Source organism: Mauremys reevesii, linkage group 12 (assembly GCF_016161935.1).
Source record: "Mauremys reevesii isolate NIE-2019 linkage group 12, ASM1616193v1, whole genome shotgun sequence".
In the NCBI taxonomy this organism is placed as follows: domain Eukaryota; kingdom Metazoa; phylum Chordata; order Testudines; family Geoemydidae; genus Mauremys; species Mauremys reevesii.
In genome coordinates, this window is record NC_052634.1 from 15,991,660 (window position 1) to 16,009,624 (window position 17,965).

Consider the following 17,965-nt stretch of genomic DNA (forward strand, 5'->3'; position numbering starts at 1 on the left):
AGAATTTGTTTCCTATCTTTTAACCAGTTACCAATCCATGAGAGCATCTTCCCTCTTATCCCATAGCAGCTTACTTTGTGTAAGAGCCTTTGGTGAGGGACCTTGCTGAATGCTTTCTGAAGATCTAAGTACACTGTATCCACTGGATCCCCTTGGTCCACATGCTTGTTGACCCCCTCAAAGAATTCTAGTAGATTGGTGAGGCATGATTTCCCTTTACTTAAAACCATGTTGACTCTTCTCAACAAGTTATGTTCATCTATATGTCTGACAATATTGTTCTTTATTATAGTTTCAACCAGTTTGCCCGGTACTGAAGTCAGGCTTACAGGCCTATAATTGCTGGGATCACCTCTGGAGCCCTTTTTAAAAATTGGTGTCACATTAGCTATCCTTCAGTCATCTGGTACAGAAGCTGATTTAAATGATAGGTTACAGACTACAATTAGTAGTTCTGCAGTTTTACGTTTGAGTTCCTTCAGAACTCTGTGGTGAATACCATCTGGTCCTGGTGACTTCTTATTGTTTAATTTATCAATTTGTTCCAAAACCTCCTCTAATGATACCTCAATCTGGGACAGTTCCTCAGATCTGTCACCTAAAAAGAATGGCTTGGGTTTGGGAATCTCCCTCACATCCTCAGCCATGAAGTCAATGCAAAGAATTCATTTAGTTTCTCCAAAATGGCCTCATCGTCCTTGAGTGCTCCTTTAGCACCTCAATCATCCAGTGGCCCCACTGGTAGTTTAGCAGGCTTCCTGCTTCTGATGTACTTAAAAAAAAAAAATTGCTATTACTTTTTGAGTCTTTGGCTAACTGTTCCTCAAATTCTTTTTTGGCCTTCCTAATTGTATTTTTACACTTCATTTGCCAGTGTTTATGTTCCTTTCTATTTTCCTCACTAGGATTTAACTTCCACTTTTTAAAGGATGCCTTTTTGCCTCTCACTGCTTCTTTTACTTTGTTGTTTAGCCACCATGGCTCTTTTTTGGTTCTCTTACTATGTTTTTTTATCTGGGGCATACATTTAAGTTGAGCCTCTATTATGGTGTCTTTAAAAAGTTTCCACGCAGCTTGCAGAGATTTCACTTTTGGCACTGTACCCTTTAATTTCTGTTTGAACTAACCTCCTCATTTTTGTGTAGTTCCCCTTTCTGAAATTAAATGCTACAGTGTTGGGCCGCTGTGGTGGTTTTTCCTTCCAGGGATATTAAATTTAATTATATTGTCACTATTACCAAGCGGTCCAGCTATATTCGCCTCTTGGACCAGAGCTTGTGCTCCACTTAGGACTAAATCATGAATTGCCTCTCCTCTGGTGGGTTCCAGGACCAGCTGCTGGAAATAACTGATGGAAATAAGTCTGCTGGATATTGGGCGGCATCCTAATACTGAATTCTTGATATCTTTATGCACAAGAAATCCTACGCCGTTGACATGTTTGTCCTCTTCACGTCCCCCTGTGGGTCCGGGGACAGAATAGGCCCACTGCTCCTCCTGCATGTCGTAAGAGGCTACTAAAAGGGGGCTGCCTGAAGAGGGATGGGCTCCTCCAGGTTAGAAATTTGCCCAAGACACACCATATGATGGGCCATTCAACCATGTCCATACTGGATTGGTCGCAGCCCAGGTTAATAATGACTGCGCCATCCGTCTCCCACCAGGGCGGACGTGACAAATATACTACTGGTGTAACCCCAACACAGCAGAGGATCCATGGAAGAGATAACATCATCATAGCCACATGGAATGTAAGGACATTGAGACAAATAGGGAGGTTGAAAGAACTCACGTACGAAATGGAACAATACACCTGGCATCTCCTAGGAATCTCTGAGGTCAGATGGAAGAACTTTGGAGCGGCACTAACGGACTCTTATTACGGAGGAGAGACTGCAGATACAGTTATGCACTAATCATAATTCAGTAGTTACTGCATGGATGTTTTAACTATGCATTTCCATTCCTTAACATTTTGGATTTAACTTTAACTTTGAATTTCCTGGATTTCTAATGCTTGTTCTTGGAATAATTACAATATCCTTGTAAAGTCTTTTACTCTAAATTACTGATATATAATCTCAATTTTAATTCCATTTTAAAATAGTTTCTGCTGGGAATAAACACTAGGTTGAAATGGACTTTCTGATGCAACAGCAGTAGTTTTCTGTAAGAGTTGAAAAATTAACTTGTGTGTTGCAGTGAGCATATGTCATGAGTTTGTGTGGTGAATTGCTGGAGAATTACAGTGCTGCTGACTTAATAAATTCTATTACTAGAATTAAGTTGGTCTTATATGTATTTTTGAAGGCACCCAGCACATTCTTAGTTAAGATATTGTATAAAAGTGGTTCTCAGTGACCCAGGATGCTGGGGATAATTTGCTTTGAAGAGAAGCAGCTACAGTGATAGTCTCACATGCTTGTGTTTTATTGCTCTCCAGTGAACCTCGGATTGTAAGCCGGATTTTTCAATGTTGTGCATGGAATGGAGGCGTATTCTGGGTAAGTGTAATTTTTTTTTAATTTTCTAACTTAAAAATTGAAGCACCAGTTTAAACCAGTGCACTGCTTCAGTGCTTTTATGGTTTTAAAGGTGATATGTCAGCATGGCTGCCTGGCTAAGCTGGAAGGCATTATGAATTGAGAGAAACCAGTAAATTTCTAAGTTTTGATGTTTTATATAAAGGGGGACCCTCCTTAAAATATATAGTTGAACTACTGTATTCCCTAAACAGACCATTATATTAATCTGGAGTCTGTTTCTCGAGTTCCTAATGCTGCTTGTTCACCTGCTGATCAAATGAAGTCTGTAGTGCTGCTCCACTGAATCGAATATTACATTTACTCAGGTCGGCTTTCCAAATAGCTGTTAATGAGTTTGGCCAGGTTTATTCATGATTGTAATAGGTGCTTTGCAGCCTAATAAATCACTTGTTTCTTTTCATCTTCCATTAGACTTTGTCATGATGGGTGAGGAATCAACATGGAAATGTTGAAAGGAAAAAGTTCAATGATATATTTTGGTTGTATTTAAGTAGAGCAGCGATCTTTCAGCGCTCTGTATTGATGGGTCATGGTGTTTAATTTTTAATAGATGGCAGGCAAACATTTTGCTATTAAATAGAGAATGCACAGTGCCTGCATGAAATATGCCTTTAAATCAGTGTTTATGGATCTTTGTCACTGTAGATGAAAGTTATTGCCCCATCTGAAGCTGAGGTGTTAAGGTGCCAAATATGAAACAGCCTCTCAGTTTGCCAAAGCCATTGAGCGTGGCAATGGCAGTGCAGTCAGACAAGATGGTACTTTTAGTAGGGGTCCTGCAGGAGATGGACACTTTGAGGCAGTTGAGGGTTTGATGGGTTGATGGATAGAGATAAGAGTAATAGAAGTGAACCTGTAAATGTCATTAACAAAACCACTTTTATGATTTCCTTGTTGCCTTTTTCCTTTAGCTTAGTCTCCTCTTGTTTTACCGAGTATTTATACCTGTACTTCAGTCAGTCACAGCACAGATAATTGGTAAGTATATAATTTGTTTCTTTAAAGAGTTCTAGGACATCAGTTCTCCTCAGGGTAAATGATTATCAGCATCTGTGTAGAAGACTAAGGAGACTCTGCCCCCAAGTGCTCCCACATCCCGCCTCTGCATCCTTGAGTTATTTCCCTCTCTCAGATATTTAACTGAGGGCAAAATCCTTAGAGATGCTGAATATCTGCAGCTCCCATTGACTTGAGTGAGGGATGTAAGGGCTCAGTACAACTCAGGATTCGACCCACTCAGTGTGGGCAGTGCCCGCCTCTTCCTGTGTGTTTCATGCATTAATGCTGCCACATCCTCTTTAGTGAACTGACTCAGATCAAAATTTCCAAAACTATGGGCTTTGGATGCTCAGGTCCCATTAAAATTAATGGGAATTGGACAGCCACATTCTTTAAGCTTCTTTGAAAATCTCAGCCAGATTGTCTTTCCCTTGTGAAAACTGACACATCAGCCTTAAAAAGCACACTTTGACAAAGTTAAACAGTGTTCCAATGACTTGATCAGCATGATTGTGTATCAGATAGAAAGATTGATGAGCAGTTCTGCTAACAGACTGTGGAGCGGGGGAGACTTTTTTTTGGAACCCTGTGTTTTAGTATTAAGATAGTTACATAAGAATGGCCAAACTGGGTCAGACCAAAGGTCCATCTAGCTCAGTATCCTGTCTTCCCACAATGGCCAGTGCCAGGTGCCCCAGAGGGAATGAACAGAACAGGGAATCATCCAGCGATCTATCCCCTGTCGCCCATTCCCAGTTATTTTTTCTCCACGTGGGAATCCTGCTTCTGTTTGTAATTACTTTCATTTAAATACTGTTCAGAGTGAATTTCATCACAAGCTGTACATCCTCCTCTTTATTGGGGATGTAGCTTCTCATGGAGTTCACAATATGTAACAGGGACATTAGACATGGGATGAATTGTTTTTTAATTGGTGTATTCTCTTACCAGCCAGTAAAGTCTAAAGCTGTTAACACTTCTTATCCCAGACAATTCATTTTATATTTTGCAAGAGTCCTCATTTAAATGTTGTAAAGTGCTTTTTAAGTTAAGTGGCATGGACCGCAAATTTTATATATTACTAGTCACACTAACAGGAAAAGTCTCCACTCATTTTCATGGTCTCAGATTCTTATTAAAACCATTGAAATTAAGCCTTAATACTGAAAGCAAATGTAAAATCCAACATGTTAAAACTCCGTGCATGGGAATAGTAACATGTATTGAACGCTAGGGGCAAATGCTAGGAGGCGTTGGGGGGTCTGCCTCTTAGTATCAGTGGAAGTCATTTTGTTAGCAATGTGATACAGTCACATTGCTTCCAGTTTTCTGTCATATGAGGAGGAGCTTCAGCACAGATCCAGAACAGCCAGAGGCATGCCCAATAATTACTGATGTGAGGTAAGCTAAAAGTAGGGCTGCCAAGTGTTTTTGGGCTCGGAGAACACTGAAAATTCAGGGGAAATGGATCTTTGGTTGCATCATCCCTGAGTAAGTTCTTCTCACGTAACACAAACAAACACAAAAAAGCTCCAACTATCTAAACAAACAACTTTTTGGGAAGAAAGGGAGATACAGTCAGTGATATTGACTGTTTTTAATTTTTGGGAGGTCCTCTAACACTACAGTGATGGACGCCATATAAGTATCTAAACAGGGAAATGTCTTCCCCTTACCCTATGTCTCCTGACCTGTCTGTCTCCCCCATCCTGTAGTTCTGTTCTGTTTAACACTATTTCCCCTTTTCTTTGTGTCCTACCCTCTTCTCTCTTGCCTCCCCCCACATCTTTGTCCATCTCTTTTCCCTCTTCCTGTCACTCTCTATCCTTTTGCCTTACTCCATTCTGTCCTTTTACTTTCATCCCGGTCCCTTCCTTCCTGTTGCTGGATGAGCTTTCCCCACTGTTCAGATGTCTGGGCTGCTCATGATGTGCCTGCTGTAATTGTTGCTTCTTGTTTCCTTTTCCCACTCTGAGTGTTCAGGCAGAGCAGGGAACAGAATGCTGCTGAGAGTGAGCACTTGAGGAGCAGATAGGTCGGGGAATCTAGCTACAAGGATCAGAAACCTCTTACAGAGTTATCCATCAAAACAAAGGAGAACCCCATTTTTTTTTCCTGGGTGTTCTGGGCCTCTCATCTCCTGAGTACCAAAACACACAGCTTTGATAACATCTGTTCAAAACCGTATTTGAGGTATAGGTGAGAGCTGTCTTCCCGTGTGTCTGCTGCATGACATTTTAGTTGCAGAATGCTTTCTCTTCCCATCCATATATGTTTTCAGCAAATAAATGTCGAACCCAGAAACCTTATTCCTAATGATGGAAGAGGAAACTATGTTCCTGCTTATACCACAAGAAATTGAAAGCCATTGCTTTTGAACTAGCAGGATGCTTTTTGGCAGTCCCAAAGGATTAAACCACTGGTTCCCTATGGAAGTACTGCTGCTAGGATATTATTAGAAGTAAATAAAGAGCAGGTGCATGAAAATGGGTCTGTAAGGAACGGAAGTTGATAAAACCTGGAAGGGCCATTTCCTATCTCCCTTTTTGTAGTAGGACCAGAATATTACATCTGTACCAAGAGGCTGCTGGCAGCTGTTTTTCCATTGTAACTGTAGGTTGTGCAGTCTGAAATGAAGAGAATCCCATGTGCATGTCGCTGATGGGGACTTTATTCTTATTTTGAAGGTGACCCCTCACTACACGGTGATGTCTGGTCTTGGCTGGAATTTATCCTCACCTCTATTTTTGGTGCCCTTTGGGTCCTTCCCCTGTTTGTGCTCAGTAAAGTCGTCAATGCCATCTGGTTTCAGGTAGGTGAGGATGACGAGGAACAGCCCTCGTTAGCTGTGGGAGCAGGAGTTCACATTAAACAAGTGACATAGTATATGCTGTGTTACGGGTGGGTCAGTTAAGACCATAGAGCAATAGTACAGCCCACAGCCTCCTTTGTGTTTAGTATGGAGGGTGACCAATCAGATTGAGACGGAACATTGCATGCTGGAACATGTAGTTTCTGCAGACTGGCACCTCTGTAAATGAGCCGTAACCTGCTTTATTTCAGATGTATTAGATAAGGCCTTCTGGCTCAAACAAGCTGCTCGCGTGGCCCTTATTTGGGCAAAATGTGGAAGGCCATGTGCTCTGTTATGTATAATGCTATAAAAGGAACATTTCTACACAAAGGTGGTTGTTCCAGATGGGATGTGTGGTAGTTGCTCGTGTTGCGTGTGTTGGCAGGATATGTGGAATATGTGCACTGTGTTTCATGATGATGAGGAGATGTCTTGCTGCTTTCTGGGAGAAATGACCACTGTTCTTTTTCTTGCCACCGTTATTTGATTGACAGTATGTTTGGAAAATATGCAGTTGGAGGCAGCATGGTGATGTGATTAGAGAAAGGGACTGGGAGTTGGGAGACCTGAGTTCTATTCTGTGCTCTGCCACTGGCTTACTGTATGACTTTGGACTCTGTGCCTCAGTTTCTCCATTTGTAGCAATGGGGTTAATGATACCCAGATGTCTAAAGTACTCTGAGCCACTTGAATGAAAAGTGCAAACCCTTATTATGACATTAGCTGCTGAGCTAAAGCTGTTACTGCCTCAGTAAGAAGACAAGATTGCATCCTGAAGGTGTACTCAGTGGAATCTGCATGCTGGCTGCAGATCAGTAGTGCAGTCACTCGTGTTAATTGTCTTTGTAAATTAGTTTCCCTGAAATGTGTTTCTCTATTTCAGGACATCGCAGATTTGGCATTTGAGGTTTCCGGAAGAAAGCCCCAGCCCTTTTCCAGTGTCAGTAAAATCATTGCTGACATGCTATTTAACCTCTTACTGCAAGCACTGTTCCTCATCCAGGTGAGATTAGACCTTTCTCGGGTTCTGTATCTGGGTCAGTAGAGAACCAAATGCATATTAGCTGTGAAATGCTGAGGGGGAGATGCCAAACCATTCTGCTGTTCGAATGCAGCTGTTGGCATTAGTGACAGCCTTGGAAGAGAGAGCCTCTTGGCTGGAGGGCTGAGCTGTGACAAGGAAACTGTTATATGCAGAGAATTGTGGCCAAGTTGATGGATGTTCCCAAAGTGACAGGATGAGCTTTGCTAGAAGGGAGGTGGGGTTCGGAGGGTCCTATTGGAGGGCGGGAGGGAATAAAATGAAAACTACAAGAAAGCAAGGTCCTCTCTAGATGTGCTCCCATATCACACTCTAGGGTGAAGATAAATGTATTGTTTTCCTGCTGTGCTGTACACTGCAGAAAGCAAACTCAATCAATTTCTTCTCTTCCTCTGCAGGGGATGATTGTGAGCCTCTTCCCAATTGATATCATTGGCCAGCTGGTTAGTCTCCTGCACATGTCGCTGCTCTACTCCCTGTACTGCTTTGAGTATCGCTGGTTTAATAAAGGTTAGTGCTACCCTTCGCTTTCAAGGCTAACAGCATGTGTCTGGGGACATTCTGCATTGCTGGAAATATTTTCAATGCATAAACTCCCCGATAGGCAGACGATCCAGTTTCAAACACACTTTATCCAGACAAGTAACTTGGGATGTTACCAAGTGATCACTCTCTCCCCCTCCATCCCTGCTTCCTCCTCCCTCACCTCAAGAGTATGGAATATGGTCTTCTCTTTAGAGAATGAACCTCTGCTGTATTTGCAAATTGTTTTTTTTTTGAGAGCATTAAACCTTACTGGTCTGACTGATTTATTGTGCTGTTTACACAAGAGAGATTTAACTAGGAGATGATTTTCACCTGTACTACTCTATTAAATGGTCTTGCCTGTTTATTCTCATTTGGATGTTAGTTCTCAGTAATGGAGCTGAGGTGTTGCCCAAGGGTGAGACACGTCAATAAGATGAATAAAACAGAGCAGCACCCCAAAGCACCTCATAGTTGGGAGTGAGATCCTGCTGTTATGGGGACTGCATAGGCAATGGATCAGCCATACCACTAGTGGTCCAAGAGACGGTTCTATTGAGAGAGAGGAATGTTGGCTTCAACATGGCATATTATCCCTGACTTTCTTCAGAAGGTGCTATGGGAACATTTCCACCTGAAACAGTCACCAGAGATGGGCAGATGGGACTTCAGCATCTTGTCTGAAGTCTGGCAACTCTGACATCGCAGCCAGCCCTTCTCTGGCGCATGCTTCATTGCAGTGTGAATCCAAATCCTGATAGGGATCTTGACTCCACACCTTTATGGGATCAAGGTGTGAGTGCAACACACACAGCAGTACAGACATCAGGAGGGTGAATACATCATTTTACAATCTATTTAACACTGGCAGAGAAGGGGCCACTATAGATGACTTACTGCCCTTCTCTGTTTTTCTGTAACTGAACACTCTGGTTGTGCTGTCCTGAATCTCTTGCCTGCTTATTCCTTGAGGCTATAGCAGAGATGAGAAATAGTCACATGGTGTTTGAAGCAGGGCAGGGAAGATGAATAGAATAATAAACATTTGTTTGAGGGCCAGATACAGTCTGAAATTCTCCTGGTGGCTCTCACTTGGATTTGGTCCCCTTCTGACTTGGTTTGCAGTGTACCACAGAATTCTTAGCTCCAGGGGAAAAAACAAGGTTGTCTTGTGTAATGGTTTTTCAGCTCCAAATATTTTTCACTCCGTGGAATTAAGTCAAACAGGAACTAAATCCAAAGAGGCAATCTTACCATCATTGGAACCATCTGAATTCTAAATTCAGCTAGAGAAAAAACACTAGAAGAAAAGAGAACTTTCGTTTCTAATGCTATTGCTCTGGATTGGGAAGGAGCCTGATGATGAGTGTCAGGTAGGCCCAGGCCATCTCTTGCCCTGTAATGCACATATCCAAACATGGAGAACATGAACATTTACTTGTCTCTCACAGCTATGGTAAAATTGTTTAACCTTCTCCAGCAAAGGTAATAGAAGAAAAACAGAAATGATGGTATCTTTTTCCTTTCAGATTAGAGAGAGATGCCTTGACAACTTGTTGCTGATAAAAGATCCCATGTTACTTTTCACAAGAAGAGTGTTAGTTCAGTTTTACAATTGGAATAACTAAACTTTCAACTATTAGTGAAGTTTCAGCCGAACATAGCGTTATTTTGCATCACACCATATGCTGCAGGGCATTTTAAGCATAAAAAGACAGGAAGCTCATAATCTAAATTAGATTCTTCATTTAACACCGTAAGTGTTCTGTATTTTTACAGTCCACTGATAAGTTACTGCCACATTTATTCCAAATATGTCTGCATTTCAATGATGGTAAATGTGATTTTTATCAGGGGGGGAAACCTTTACAAGAAAGTTTAAAAAAAGCAGTGGGGAGAAAGATAGAAATCTACTATATATTTTTTTTAATAAAGCATAGTCCTCCATATTTTAACTGAGCTGACCAGCTTTTCTGAGGTTACTCTTTGAAGTCTTGAGGTTATCCAAACTTGGAGTTTAATCAACTGCTTTTTGTCTTGTGCCTTTTGTCTTATCAACTCAGTGGATCCAGTAAACCAAGTTTATATTCTGTTTTTTACTACAAAAGCGGCAAAACAATTAGATTTTTAGACTCTGAACATCTCTATTTCTATGGTGTTGTAAATCAGGGATCCCTTGTCAGATTTTATTGAAGCATGATAGAAAAATTCTGCTGTCGTCTCAGGCTTCACACACCACTTTTGAGGCTGATATTCTTTTGTTTGTGGATTTTATAGGGTAGAGCCCAAATCTAATTTATAATAGAAACTTGTTTGCAACCTTATCTATGGAATGGCCACTACAGCTCCCTTATGTAGTTTATAAATTACTTTGGGATCATTCAGGATGCCTGGCTCTAGAAATATGAGATTTAGTGACAACACGCGCTCTTTATCCAAAACTTTCCTGCCTTAGTTCCTTAAATTTCTGTACGTTAACTTGTGTTTTTATTAGGCATTGAAATGCATCAACGGTTATCCAACATTGAGAGGAACTGGCCCTATTACTTTGGATTTGGTTTACCGCTGGCTTTTCTCACTGCAATGCAGTCGTCTTACATCATCAGGTGACTTTCACTGTAAATTGGGACCACTGGGCATCCTTGCTTTGAGGGTGATGAATGCAGAGGTAACATGTCCCCCAGATACCACCCGAAATTCCCACCCTCCAAGAGACCACCAGAGAAGTGTACCTTTCCCCAACCTCTGCAGATCAGAAGAGTATATCTGCTTCCACAGCACCATAGGAAAATAGCTCTGCTAATAAGTAGTTGGAGGGAAAAGTACATTTCGGAATAAGGAACATTTTTCCATTAAAATCAGAAATGTAGTGCAGATTCTTCCACCGAACTGCCATACAACTATGAGACATATTTGGATAGTAGACTCTCCCCTACTTCCTGCCCCACTGTATTGACCGTTCTGGAGGCACAGTGGCTGGGAAAAGCTCATAAATCCTCTCACTGCTCAGAAATCTTCTCTCTGCTGAGATGATGTCATGTTGTTTGCTTTATGATTTCTCGTCCTGCTCTGACTCTGCTGTAACCTTCTCCCATATGATTGGAATGCTCTTACAGATGGAGCCAATGTTAGCGGCATGCTTTCTTTTATACTTATAATACAGAGCAGTAAGTAGAGCTAGCAGGGGCCACAGTTTATTGATGCAGACAAGCTTTTCTGTGATGAGCTGCATTTCTAACTGTGTTGTCCCTGCCTAAGGTAACACTGAGACAGCATATATGTGGGAGGTAAAACCCAATTCCAGTGTCAAGCTGTGTATCTGTCCCTTCTTCCGAAAGTTCACTGAATACTTAAAAAAACACTGCAGTGAATCCCAGCAGGGAAAGATTTAAACATGCCCAGATCCTATTGGAGTTACTTGTCCTTTATTTACATTGTCAATGCCACACCTTTTACTTGTCTTCCATGTGACTGAGATTGTCTCCCTTAAAGCTGCAGTGAAGTGCTGATGGTTGCAGTAATAGTCCCATGAAGCCCACAGCAATCTCTATTTAATATGCAGGTGCAGCCTATGGAAGCTACAGATCCCAGCACGTGATACTCTCTTGATCTGAGCTGCCGAAAAATGTAGTCTCTGCACAATGCTTTTCCCTATAAATATTGTGACAGGTGCCACCTGCTCCATTTATACAAATTCAGTGCGGGAACTGGAGGAGGGATAGTTCAGTGGTTTGAGCATTGGTCTGCTAAACCCACGGTTGTGAGTTCAATCCTTGAGGGGGCCATTTAGGGAACGGGTAAAAATCTGTCTGGGGATAGGTCCTGCTTTGAACAGAGGGTTGGACTAAATGACCTCCTGATATTCTATGATTCTTGGTTGGGCTGTTTGATTTCCCCTGTGTTTAATGGTGCTTCGCTCCCTGCAAAGAGATGTCCTGAAATCAGTTTCTATTGCGCGGGAGGTCATTTTCCTGTGTAACCTTATTATGACACCAACTTCTAGTAATTGGCTTTTTGCTCAATGTGCCTTCTTCACTTTGCAGTGGCTGCCTGTTCTCCATTCTTTTCCCTCTATTTATCATCAGCGCCAATGAAGCAAAGACACCTGGGAAAGCATAGTAAGTATTTTCCTTAGGAAACTCATGATAATGCTAGATGCAGGACGAACAGACACTCGAATCAATGACCTAAAGCAGAGCTTTAGCATTACTGTGTCTGGTAAGCCGGGGGTGCCCTTGGGCATCTCTGAACATATTGGTCATGCAGTGACGAAAGAACAATAGTGTTGGGACACCTTCATTAATTTAAAATAAGGGAAATTAAACAGGATTTTATTAACAGAGAGGACATTATGTTAACATTTCAAAAGGATGTGTTACTGGTAAGGGAAAGGTTCTCTGAGGTTATTGATAGACCTGCACTGAACTGAAATCCTCTTATGTCACCCACCCTGTATGCCAAAACCCTGGAATTCCTGGGCAGCCATCAGCTCAGCTCTTATCTGCAGCTTCAAGCTTTTCAAGACAGACTTAACCCCAGGGTTGGAATAATTGGGTCTGCTTTGTCTTCCCTGTGTAGATACAAGGGTGGAATGGGCATCCTGCATTTCCTGGGGGGTGGGTATGACAACTGTGCCTGCCACTGTAGAGTGTATCTACTAATCTGTGACACTCATTATCCTAGAATATACTAAGCAAAATATAAAAATGGACAAAGGGAGCTTCTTGCTGCACTATTATATTAATGTGTTTGTGTGCGCCCGCGCGTGTGCAAGAGACACCAATTGAGACTTTGGGATGGGAACTCACAGCATTTGTTCTGTGTTTCAGCCATTTCCAGCTGCGTCTCTTCTCCTTGGTGGTTTTCCTCAGCAACAGACTCTTCCACAAGACAGTTTACCTTCAGTCCACCCTGAGCAGCTCCTCCTCAGTAGATAGACTGCCCTCTCCTCACTCATCCCCTGCCAAACAGAAGGCTGCTTTGAGGCACTGAACCACAACCAAAGGGGTGTGTGTGTGTGTCATCCTTGGCTGCTACATGTGCCCCTGTGACCTAGGGAAGGGCAGGACCCATTCTGCCAAGGGGCTTGTGCATTTCCTCACTAATCACCATTGTAAGCGCCACTTGGACATTGGTTTTGTGTCACATTGAGAGCGTGGATGGAAATCTCTGGAAAAGTCTGGATTTTTAACACCTTCGTGAGTTTTAAAACGCCGGGTCTCTGTGCTTGTTTTATAGAGTGTAACAGACCTGTGCCTGTACTGTTTTGTATACTCTTTTCCTGTGCCATTTCCCTCGATACCCCAGGAAAAATGGTTTTGTAATCCACGTTTTGCTGTAGCTTTTTGGAGCTGATGGGAGTCTCTAAAGTAGATTGCGCCACAACTGTTGGATTCCTCAGTGATTATAGTTCTTTGTATATTGTATCTCAGGTCAGGTTTTTGTAATTCCTGCTGTACTGAAAAGCAGAATTGGAAGACAAACTGGATCATGCTGATCTAGGGGCAAGATCAATTTATATAGAGAGGGGACTCTCCCAGCCCACTATCCAATGAGCTTCAGTCAAGCTCTTTCTGTCAACTGGCAAACTTTGGGTCTTTCCTCAATACAAGACCTGGACAAGTGCCACCTTTCTGTATCCAGTATATATACTGGAGAGCATCGACTTTCATCAGGATGAAGCAAATTCCTAACCTAAACAGCAGAATGTGGTGGGGGTTTTTTAAATACTGTTTGGAGCTGGGGAAAGCTCCTGAAATTTCAAAGGGAAATTGTATAAACAAGGTCAGGAACTGAAATGGAAACTTATTGAAACACTTTAACTCTGTAGTTGGGTTGTGAGGTTTTTTAATGTATCTTTTTGTCTCAGCAATCAGATGCTTTTGAAAATTAGTGTCTGCCAGTTTTCCGTGGAGACACCATGCATACTGGCGGTATTTAATAAATAATTCAAAATTATGAGGTTCCAAACTGTATCCAGACAACACAAGGGAGAACAGTCAGTTTCCACTGGACTCATGGGAGAACATACAGACCTGGGCTGCACCATTGCCCTGCTTAAAGTAGGTAGTGTGCGTCTTGGGGAAGAGAGAGAGCTTGTTCAATTAACATGAAAAGCTCCAAGTCTGTTGCCATGGGCAACACTATCTCTACTGCAATTGTTGTCCCAGGTAGGTGGAATGGTATTGGCCAAAGTACACTTACTTGGTTGTAGCTGCAGTGAAACTGCTTTGTCAGCTCAGGATATGTGAATTCATGTGTGTGCGTGTAAGTCTCTCTGTGTATGTGTGTGTGTGTATATATATACTCTGTATACACAAAGGGAGGGTGAGCAATCCTGGTTCTAGACAGTGTTCTTGCATGTAAAATTTCTGTTTGGCAGAAAAAATCTGTAAAATTCAAGAAGCCCTTGGTTTTTCAGAACTGAGGTTGGTCTACAGATAAACTTTTCTCTAGTATTTTCACACTGAAATATTAAATGAAAATGAACAAAAAATCAAAAATTGCAGTGGGTTCTGTCTGAGCGCTGAAGTTAATGTTAAAAAGGAAAAACTGCATTTTACCGTGGCTGGGCCATTCTTAAATTGCAATCCGGGGACTTTAGGGCTCTACATGTGGGAAGGGAGGTGGGGGAGATGTGGGGAAACAGTTCAATACAACCTGCTCCTGGAGGCAAATGGAAATAGAATTTGAACTTCCCTTAAGCCTCTCTAAATAATGTAAACGACTCTCTCAGCTTGCTACAAAGCACTCTCAAAGCAATGCTAGAGAGCGCCACTTCTGGGTGTTACGTACTCTCTCGAGCAAGCTAGCCCAGTGGTTCTCAAACTTTTGTACTGGCGACCCCTTTCACACAGCAAGCCTCTGAGTGCGACCCCCCCCCCCTTACAAATTAAAAACACTTTTTTATATATTTAACACCATTATAAATGCTGGCGGCAAAGCGGGGCTTGGGGTGGAGGTTGACAGCTCGTGACCCCCCATGTAATCACCTCGCGACCCCCTGAGGGGTCCCAACCCCCAGTTTGAGAACCCCTGAGCTACAGGGAAGAGAAGGGGCAGATTCATATGAGAGTATTTTGAAAATGAACATTTTTGAAAGAGATTGTGTACAAACAAAACCTTTGTTTTAACAGCAGTTAAGGTTGTTAAATGACACTATATTAACCTATTCCATTATTGACACAAATCAAGCGGTTCAAAGCAAGGAAATCGTTTTGGACACTACATCTGACATTGCCCACTTAATAAGCAACCATACTGTTCTTATCAGGAATTCAGAGATGTGCACATACTTAACTACAGCAGGTGCATGAGTTTTCAAGGAGATGTAACTCCATGGAAAGTTTGAAGGGGCAGTAATGAGCTTGTTTTAAGCCAAAGGGAGGAAGACAAATGATAGACAATTCAGCATTCAGATCAGGGTAACTTTAATGGCCTGTAACTCCAGTTTGACTAACTTTGCAAAAACTTTTGTTGCTTTCTGAGTAAACATGGCAATTTTCTAATTCAAAGTTATATTGGGGCTAAAAGTGGGCAATGGAACAGAAGTTGGTTCCAAATTTAACTGTGAAGGGGCTACTGCCTTTCTCCAATATGCAATCTGTTATCCACATCTATTGTTTGAGCACACATAGATAGATAAACGTGGCTATGGGAATCTCCCTTCTCGGGCTAACATAATAAATTAATGATGCCTTACCTGAAATAAACAGCATGGAGGAGAGTTACACTGGGCATGTAACCTCGTACCTTTTCTAGTTTATCATGCTTAAACATGCTTCTTGCTAGAAGGATGTAGCAAGACTTCCCTGGCCAATGGTACTGGGCTGAAGTCTGGCCACCATCAGCTGCATAGTGATTGAAGGCTATGAAAGTGACAGGGGTCATTTGAGGGAAACTCCATGTTCTAATAAAAGCAGCAAAGAGTCCTGTGGCACCTTATAGACTAACAGAAGTATTGGAGCAAGAGCTCTCATGGATGAATACCCACTTCGTCGGATGCATGTGGATATTCTCTCATGAAAGCTCATACTCCAATATGTCTGTTAGTCTATAAGGTGCCACAGGACTATTTGCTGCTTTTACAAATCCAGACTAACACGGCTACCCCTCTGATCCATGTTCTAATATACTCCTCATTGTGGTCTGGGCTGCATAAGTAGCTGGGTTTCGAAGAGTTAATGAAACATAGAACAGGCGAAGGTATTGCTGCTTTTTCGCAAGTGTACCAGCCAGCTCCCTCCCTCTAACCCTAATAGCTTTCCAACCATGTTTGGCCTCTCCGTTTTCTAGACAAAGACCTCTGTTCCAGACAAGGCCTGCTATTTCATGTTCACCTATGCACTATCAAATGACCGGTGCTGCTTGAGCTACTCGCAGCTGTGGTCTGCTGATTGCCAGAGGAGGCCAAATTCCATAGTGAGCTACAGCAAACACAAGAGGCAGGCAGCAGTAATGCAGTGGAGTTCAGCAGACAAGCTCATTACCAGGCTTCCCCTCCCTGCCTAAGCAAACCAGGTACAAAAGGCTACAAACCCATACAGTGGGTAGGATTCTTCTCCCTCTGTGTGGCCTTGTTGACTGCCAGCAGGTCTTTCCTATCTAGGAAAAGGGAGTAGAAGCTTCTCCTTCGTTAGCCTGTCAGTGGGGGCCTCCCATCTTTCTGTTGCAGTACACTACACAGTGCTGCATTATTTAGAGGTGAACAATGTGGAATTCACAGGTTCCAAAGAATGAACCAAGCCCTTCACTGAGATGATGGTGGGTTTCTGGATATTGTTACAAGGTAATGGACCCTAGCTGCTGTTTGTTCCCATAGCAATCAGAGCAAGACAAACAGTGAGGAAGGGAGCAGCACAACATGAGGTGCCAGTGGGTTTGAATGGGCACTGCTGTGCCATCGAGTATGTGGGAATGTTTCCTAGGCCGTCAAAAATAAAATGGAATGAGGAGATTCAGTTAAGCCATCCCAGGGGTAAGGATTTCAAGAAGCCAAGTGTGGAACAAATGCTCAGCCACATAGCTCCTGTCCACTGAAATGAGTTGGGGACAGAGAAGGGAAAGTATGGTGAGGCAAGTAGGATTTAATTCTCTTACAGATCTTAAATCTCCCATCAGTTACATATGTAACCTAAAGATGTTTGCAGGTAGCTTGGTGGGAGGGGTTCTACCACTTCTGTGCCATGTCCTTGGGCAGACTCTCCTGCCCCTTTTCCAAACCCTACCCATGACCTTAACTCACCTTTATGTGGCCTCCTTTTGTAGCTAGCTGAATGTTGCAGTGTGAGCCACATAAAATAGGAGGTAGCACTGGCCACTAGATGGTTGCAAATGGTTGTGTAATTATTGCAGTGTTACCTTTAACATGATTAAAGCTCCGGGTCAAATCCTGCTCACACAGGCAGCCACACTGAAGTCAATGGAACTGGTTATAGGAGTACAATGAGCAGAATTTGGCTGAGACAAGGTGGATGAGAGATATCCTGAGATTCACAGAAGAGGCAATCTCTCACAGATATTCCTCATCTCTCAACATAACTTTGAGGCTGCCAGAAAGTCATTGCATCATGCTGTGATGGGAAGATGCTGGACTCCAGAGGAGTCTCGCACCAAAATTCCCCTTCAGTCTGAGAAATATGCAAACCTACAGGAATCCAGCCTCTTCTCAGAGAGCTATGTGAGCATATAGTCACTCAGTGTTGTCCCACTACTGCTGCTAGAATTGTATTTAATCCATAGTAATAGATAGCCCATAGACTATCAGATCTATTTAAAGATACAGAATGACTACATCAGGCATTTGAGTTCCCCCTCTTTTCCAACTGACTGCATCCACAATTTGGTGGAAGTGTACCCAGATTTGAGGAGAGAGAGTCAGGGGAAAGAGACAGTATAACCTCGTAGAAAGGAACAACTGGACAGAAAAGTCACTCTGCAACAAGTGAAAACAGCACACACGAGAAGGAAAAGAAAATGGCCTGGAGATGGAGAGAATGG

General features: G+C 42.4%; 1 protein-coding gene across 2 annotated transcripts in view; it reads left to right on the forward strand.

Moving 5' to 3' along the window:
• Positions 1–13,924, forward strand: part of EI24 (EI24 autophagy associated transmembrane protein) — a 34,737-nt gene extending 20,813 nt beyond the window's left edge. For both annotated transcript variants that reach the window (XM_039496186.1, XM_039496185.1), the window contains exons 4-11: positions 2,444–2,504; positions 3,458–3,524; positions 6,233–6,357; positions 7,283–7,402; positions 7,840–7,951; positions 10,461–10,572; positions 12,010–12,084; positions 12,796–13,924. In XM_039496186.1, coding sequence (XP_039352120.1) covers positions 2,444–2,504; positions 3,458–3,524; positions 6,233–6,357; positions 7,283–7,402; positions 7,840–7,951; positions 10,461–10,572; positions 12,010–12,084; positions 12,796–12,958 — 835 coding nt within the window. In that variant the 3' untranslated portion in view covers positions 12,959–13,924. The remainder of the gene's footprint in view (positions 1–2,443; positions 2,505–3,457; positions 3,525–6,232; positions 6,358–7,282; positions 7,403–7,839; positions 7,952–10,460; positions 10,573–12,009; positions 12,085–12,795) is intronic.
• Positions 13,925–17,965: the final 4,041 nt, after the last annotated feature.